At 32.2% G+C, this 7,668-nt stretch overlaps 1 protein-coding gene across 2 annotated transcripts; it reads right to left on the bottom strand.

Moving 5' to 3' along the window:
- Positions 1 to 3,075: 3,075 nt before the first annotated feature.
- LOC140040381 (uncharacterized) lies at positions 3,076 to 7,668 on the bottom strand. 2 transcript variants are annotated; one of them, XM_072086274.1, is made up of 7 exons: positions 7,441 to 7,668; positions 6,988 to 7,016; positions 6,628 to 6,708; positions 6,200 to 6,265; positions 5,918 to 6,023; positions 5,654 to 5,712; positions 3,076 to 5,223 (listed from the first exon to the last, which is right to left on the bottom strand). In XM_072086274.1, exons 1-7 carry the CDS (start codon positions 7,449 to 7,451, stop codon positions 4,487 to 4,489), a joined length of 1,089 nt encoding a protein of 362 aa, XP_071942375.1. In that variant the 5' UTR covers positions 7,452 to 7,668; the 3' UTR covers positions 3,076 to 4,486. The 2 variants fall into 2 exon arrangements, with proteins under 2 accessions (XP_071942375.1, XP_071942376.1); XM_072086275.1 differs by lacking the exon at positions 6,628 to 6,708.

The raw sequence follows: 7,668 nt of genomic DNA, 5'->3' as shown, positions 1-7,668 counted from the left end.
ATGTATCTATATATAAATTTACGTAAGGGCAAAATTCGGTAAATCGCGCCTTACTTCTAGAATTTTCACTCGATGGTATGTAAAGTTGGTTCGTACTTTCGGTACTGATTTTAACCGCCTGATGTAACCCTGTTTACTAATTAAATTGAGTTAGATAATTAGTTATTGACGATTAAAACGAATTTAGGTTCAAAGATTTGCCCCAAATAGGGGTGTTTTCCGATCGTGGTATACACTGTCTAATGGATGTCCATCTTGAAAAATACCCGCCAAAAAAATGCGAGGAGGCTTCGCATTTTTCTATCTCCTCCTACGATAATTGTTTTTAATAGCTGAAAACCGGTTGAACAGCTAGAGTACACCATCATAATGTTGAAGACAGGCCGATTTTCTTTAAAAAATACTATTTTGATAGATTTAATATACGATTATACAAATGTATTGATTTGCGATGAATGGAACATCCCAATCTCTCAGTCTGCCAGAGTTTTAACACAAGTACTGTAGGTAAATTTATGAGCCCTTGGTTTAACACATACGGTAGGTAAATATATGGGCCCTTTGAGAATAAACTTGCAATACTTTGACAATACTGTAAATACCTATTAACTATTTTTCATTTGAATCGAACATTTCTTACTGTGAATGTTCGTACTGTTAGATGTAATATAAAAATATATACAAATAAACTTTATTACTGAGACTGTGGATAGGCTCTACTGTTAGATATACAAATAAACTTTATACTGACAGTTCCTTCTCAACGTTTGTATTAATTAATAATTACCAAAAATATAAACGTCGTAGTGGTGTATCATGACATGTACTTTAATATTTCAATCGATTATGACAGTGACAGTTTTAACAAAGTATTAAATCGCAAATGTTTTAGGCCTACTGTATTTAGAGGTATATTATTTATAGGCCTATAAAACATGAACAAAATATTTCGTTACTCAGTGGATAAAGAATATATTTAAAAATTGTTCCTCTTTGTACCTATCCGCTTTCCCATCCCTCAACCCTAATGTTACATAGCGAGGAGGCTTCGCATTTTCCTATCTCCTCCTACGATAATTGTTTTTAATAGCTGAAAACCGGTTGAACAGCTAGAGTACACCATCATAATGTTGAAGACAGGCCGATTTTCTTTTAAAAATACTATTTTGATAGATTGCTAGAGTACACCATCATAATGTTGAAGACAGGCCGATTTTCTTTAAAAAATACTATTTTGATAGATTTAATATACGATTATACAAATGTATTGATTTGCGATGAATGGAACATCCAGTTTGGTTTAACACAAGTACTGTAGGTAAATTTATGAGCCCTTGGTTTAACACATACGGTAGGTAAATATATGGGCCCTTTGAGAATAAACTTGCAATAGGTTCGGAAAATGTTAAAAAACCAATTTCTATTATTTTAATCGGTAAACAGTTTCCATTTATTATACATTGATAATGAAACATGAAATATTCCTTTTTATGTCCCTCGAGGTTCATTACAATTTATATTTAGTAGTCCCACGGACTTCATCTTAGCCACTCCCCCGAGTGCTAAGGCCAAATTTATGATACCCTACTTTCTATGTAAGTTTAGTTACAGTTAGTTCTTGACGATAATACAACGAATTTAGGTTACACCCTTCGGCCGCGAAAACGTTTCTGTACAAATATGATACCGATTGGCTTTATTTCATTCAACAGCGACCATAATCTCGCCAATTACAGGATAGATAAACTATTTTATTATTGATGTGCTTATAAATTAAGACTCATGTAAACAGCTTGATTACATCATTTTACAGACAAACGAAACTTTTTTAAACCTACTGTTTCAATAACTGAGTATAATACTGTATACGTTTTCATAAGTAAGTGCATATACATTTTCGTGTTTTCATTGACGAGATTGTAATAGTAACTTCAGTAACTATTACAGTACTTATTTATTATACGACACAAGACAATTGTATCTGACAGGTACGTACATTATTCTAAAAAATAAGTCTAGATAGATCCCTTAGGCGTCATAAATCACAGGCCAACAAATCAGTACTCATGACAGAAATTCGACCCAGTTTGGTTCACACAAATGTTTACAGGAAGTTCAACACCACAACCGATGATTTGCCCTAAATATTTAGGTAGACTACAGTTTAATTTTTCACTGAATAGGAGCTTGAATTTCCGATTTCCATTTCGCAGAATGTCTAGGTCTATTTATTTAGTTTGGTTCTTATAATATATAAATACAATCAACTTTATTACTGCGGTTCCATCACCACAACCACGTGCCGCCGCCCAATTCCCGTACATACATTTCCATTTCTCCCTAATTTCTTTAATCCACATAAATTAATTGTCCTTTATGGAATCCAGTATTGGTTTTGTTGTCTCTATTTCTGAATACCCCAATTAGGGGGACACTTCCGTTTTTGTTTAGTGTCCCAAAAAAGTCCCCGTCCGTGGATTCTACTGTATTCGAGAACCATCTGTGAGCACCCCTAGATGGTACGCGAGCGAAGCGAGCGTGCCATCTAGTCTATATATAAATTTACGTAAGGACAAAATTCGGTAAATCGCGCCTTACTTCTATAATTTTTACTCGATGGTATATAAAGTTGGTTCGTACTTTCGGTACTGATTTTAACCACCTGATGTAACCCTGTTTACTAATTAAATTAAGTTAGATAATTAGTTATTGACGGTTAAAACGAATTTAGGTTCTAAGATTTGCCCCAAATAGGGGTGTTTTCCGATCGTGGTATACACTGTCTAATGGATGTCCGTCTTGAAAAATACCCGCCACAAAAATGCGAGGAGGCTTCGCATTTTCCTATCTCCTCCTACGATAATTGTTTTTAATGGCTGAAAACCGGTTGAACAGCTAGAGTACACCATCATAATGTTGAAGACAGGCCGATTTTCTTTAAAAAATACTATTTTGATAGATTTAATATACGATTATACAAATCTATTGATTTGCGATGAATGGAACATCCCAATCTCTCAGTCTGCCAGAATTTGGTTTAACACAAGTACTGTAGGTAAATTTATGAGCCCTTGGTTTAACACATACGGTAGGTAAATATATGGGCCCTTTGAGAATAAACTTGCGAGATTGTGGATAGGCTCTACTGTTAGATATATAAACACATTATTATATACAAATAAACTTTATACTGACAGTTCTTTCTCAACGTTTGTATTAATTAATAATTACCAAATATAAACGTCGTAGTGGTGTATCGTGACATGGTACTTTAATATTTCAATCGATTATGACAGTGACAGTTTTAACTACACTAAATAAAGAATGTTCTCTAATATAATTAGGAATCTCTTGCCATACACGGGGAAAATTAGTGTACAATGAATATTTAAAAGAAATAAATAAATAAATAAAATAAAAAAAGTATTAAATCGCAAATGTTTTACTGTATTTAGAGGTATATTATTTATAGGCCTATAAAACATGAAAAAAATATTTCGTTACTGAGTGGATAAAGAATATATTTAAAAATTGTTCCTCTTTGTACCTATCCGCTTTCCCATCCCTCAACCCTAATGTTACATACAAAACACAAATTGGGTTTCTTTAAATGAGTCCAAATCAAAAACTTGGACTCATTTTGTGATAAGTTTCTCCTTCGGAAGTAATTCCCAGGGTGCTAATTTTAGTTGACTACATAACTCATCGTGTCTATTTATTTGTTTCTGTAAACGACAATGTATAGGCCTATAGTCCTGCGGTACGTACATTTGAAATCGCCAGTTTTGTTACGCTGAAATTACTGTGTATTCGAGAACCATCTGTGGCAACGACCTAGATGGTACGCGAGCGAAGCGAGCGTACCATCTAGTTCATTACAATTTTCCTAATTGATAATTGTGAAGAGAGCCACCTATCGGCAAACACAAAATCCTCTTTTTATATACACGTATATTATGAGTATTTTCAGAAATCCTTTTAATGTCGAAATCTCCTATAGTTCCTGCTAAGTTTATTCAATTAAAATAATATACTAGCTTTTCAAACTACGCAAGCAAGTACTTTTGCCACAATGGACTCACACAAACATATAATCATTGTCATAACAACCCATACAAAGTAAACAGTCACATGTATATAATAATAATGACTATGCTGAAAGCAGTAATACTACTCTTGAAACATTTAGACTATCTCGTTACTTATACTTTGCTACTATAATCTATAAGATATTTTTACACCATTAATAAGTATTTGTCTTTTGTCCAAAGTTAAAAGTAGACTTAAGTTCTGTCTACACACTATCCAACTTTATGTGACAAAAAATGTGATGTGCCTATATATGGACATAATGATGTCATATCACTACCATATTTGGGTATACCACTACCATATTTGGCACATCACACTTTTTTTGTCAAACTAGTTTGAAAGTGTAGACAGAGCTTTACAAGATATGAGATTAAATCTCTCTGTGGAAAGTTTATCAATTGTTAATAATCGCTTGTTCATATCCACCGTTTACTTTTGGCTCCTTCGCACAGTTTTTGTCGTTTTCAGTTTGAACCATTACCGGGTTTTCATTTTCAGGTGTCTTTGATAACCAAGTATCTTCATAACCTTGATTTGTTTCTCCTCTCGGATTTGTTCCATCAGCAGCATTGGCAGCAGTCAATTCTAACTGACTATACTGGTTTTTGACACCACTTGATACATTTTTGGATGTCCTGTCAAGATGAGAATAATCGTCTTCCAAATCTCCATCAGCAGTTACGGAAGCCAGTTTGTTGTAATCATCTGATATGTCATCGTCATTTGGGCGAGTACATGCATGGTGTTTTAACTTATCGTATGCCACTTCAGTATCCTCGTAGTCGTCGTTCTGTTTAGGTGTCGCTTGTTTTGGAGTGATTTCGTTTTCTAAATACGGTGTGGTATACTTAGTCGCAGGTTTTTTCGTAAGTTGTGCATACGTATTTGCAACTTCGTCCCTATTGGTGGAAGACATAGTTCTAGTTTTGTCTTCAATTCCTTCAGCGCTTGATGCGTTTACATCAACGTTTTTGTTAAGGGTTGTATAATCTTCTGATCCATTGCTGTTTCTTTTGAGACTTGAATAACAAGGTTTAATTTGTTCATATGTGTTATTTTGTAATTCTGCCAGAGTATAATGATTGGTAACTGGAATAGCCGGAAGCGGTTGGGTTGATACGCTTGGTTCACCTTTAAATAAAAACAAATATTTATATTTATAAAAAAAAAAAAAGTAGTAGTAGTACAGAACAACAAATAAATGAAAATTGTTATATAATAATTATATTAATATGTATACTAACTAACTAAAGGTAACATGTTACGGTAACTAAATAATTATATGTCAGATTGCTATGACATGCTATGTCAGTGCGGTAGCTTTTATTCATTTGGCCCAAAATGGATCGGAAACAAATTGTTTACCAGATAAAACCGTAATAAATAAAAAGTTAACTAGAATCTCATTTAAAAAAGCTATTTGTCTTTCTTATAAGCAAAATCAATGAAAAAATGAAAAACTTTATTAAAACTATAAAACAGCATTCAAAGTTTGATTTCAATCATCTTTTTTTTTGTATGTTTAACAACACACCAAGTGAAATATAAAAGTTAACATTACCTTGTACTTCGATGGTTTCTCCATTAGCAGCATACTTTACCTTTGGAGAATGTGGAGGCCTTTAGAAATAAACATAAACAACAATGTATATAATAACACTATATTATTGCATGGTTCTATAATAGGCGCGTTTATACTTCACTCATACATTTATTTTCGACACTCAATGAAATCTTGTCATACTTTGCTCATGCAACAATATTTGAAACGATTATAGTAGGCCTATCTTGAATAATTAATGCCGTGATGTAAAACAATGTTTACCTTTGATTTCTGTCTTTTCGCTTGATCCAATAACAAATGGTTATGAGAATACCAATAATTACAACGACGGCAGCAAATGAGACAACAATTATGGTTATATCTAGGTCTATATTGCGGAGGTAATTTTTAAAATAATAATTAAGAAAACGTTTACAGTTAATTGTAGTCAATGATATTATGAATAATATTAATTTCAACCAAACAGAGACTACCACGTATCTTGGTTGCATGCCTCAATACTTTCTTATGTTTTTATTTAAATAATATAAATAATAACGTTACCAGAAGTAGAACCATCGTCTGTACAGTTACTGCATTTATCAAGGCCATAACAACTACAATTTACGTCTGAAAAAAAGGTTTCCAATTAATTTTACTAATGTATTTAAGTCAAAAGTTCCCGTGTACGAGTACTGTCATGTAACGTCTGTATGTACAGCATGTCACGTAACGTTTGTGGTACAGAAGGTAATATATAATGCCGACCTTACCTATTATAATAATAATTATTATTATTATTATTATTCTCAGAATTTATCGTATATAGATGATACAAACATTATACGTTTATTGATTGATAGATTGGTGTTGTGTATTGTTTTAATGTGGAAATATGGGAAATAATCAAATTTCCCGATAAGATTTAAATAAACTAAAATAAGTTTCGTTACAATAGGGTAAATAATAATAATAATAATAATATACGTTACTTGTCCGACAACAAAATAACTCAGAAGACCAACACTGGCTGTTGGAACATTCGAGCTTATTTACAATACATCTTGTACAGTCTATAATCAACAGTAAGCAAGAATATTTTCTGTACAATGTCAAGTTGTTTATATATATATATATATTATACGTCGATTATATATTTACATCTTAACCACGAAACAGTGATATCATTGATACTTTGTTCGTTAAACTAAGTAAATGTTACTGATTGGTCGGCGACCAATTTTACTTCTTTTATTTGGCGAATTGGCTAAATTATGCATACTAAATTAACCTTTACTCTACACTGAAACATCTGAACTTCGTAAATAGTAAATAAATCAAATTTGACTTACTGTTACGCATTTCCTTCTTACAGCAACAGCTGTAAATCAACACACAAATGTTGTTATTTTCGTTTTGTTTTTGCTGTTATAGGCCTACTCAGAAGCTTATCATTGAAAAGACTCATGGTAGAGCATTGTAGTAATTGTAAGGAATTCTATATTTTAGACCTAACTATAATACACTCTAATAGTAATTTTTATTTTCTTATAGAAATATTAGGCCTAACTAAAAATATTACTTGCCTATATACATAAATATTGTAGTATTATATTCGAACTTTATACTACTAGCCTAAAACATACTACTTGCCTACATATATAAGTATGTTGTAGTAATATAATCAACATAATACTATAAATAATATTATTAGTGTTTATAGTGCCTAGTTATATATTACTTGCTTCATAATATATTTTAGTTGTACATTCGACTTAACTATTTAGATCTAACTAAATACTTGCCTACAAGTCATCTGGGCAATAACGTGATCCACTACACACAAGATACAACATATACAAATCAATGAGAAGGATTGAAGTCGCGTTTTTGTTTCACACTCGGTCCATGTACGTCGCTGTAAATGTTTAGCAATAACTTTAAAAGTTTTAGCAGTATCTATTTTTTAATACGAATTCTTGTGAATCGATGAACATGTATATCCGTGTTTGCTTTTACCCTTTCTTGTGTAT

Source organism: Antedon mediterranea, chromosome 2 (genome assembly GCF_964355755.1).
Source record: "Antedon mediterranea chromosome 2, ecAntMedi1.1, whole genome shotgun sequence".
Taxonomy (NCBI): domain Eukaryota; kingdom Metazoa; phylum Echinodermata; class Crinoidea; order Comatulida; family Antedonidae; genus Antedon; species Antedon mediterranea.
The sequence above is the reverse complement of the archived record's forward strand: the minus strand, read 5'-3'. Positions and strand labels throughout refer to the sequence as shown.

What these genes read in the sequence shown, in the direction of transcription:
- LOC140040381 (XM_072086274.1), bottom strand. An exon ending in TAAGAAGGAAATGCGTAACA is followed by an intron (nt 6,709 to 6,987) that starts GTAAGTCAAATT and finishes TGTTGATTATAG; the next exon opens with ACTGTACAAGATGTATTGTA. An exon ending in AGAAACCATCGAAGTACAAG is followed by an intron (nt 5,224 to 5,653) that starts GTAATGTTAACT and finishes TTTTATTTAAAG; the next exon opens with GTGAACCAAGCGTATCAACC.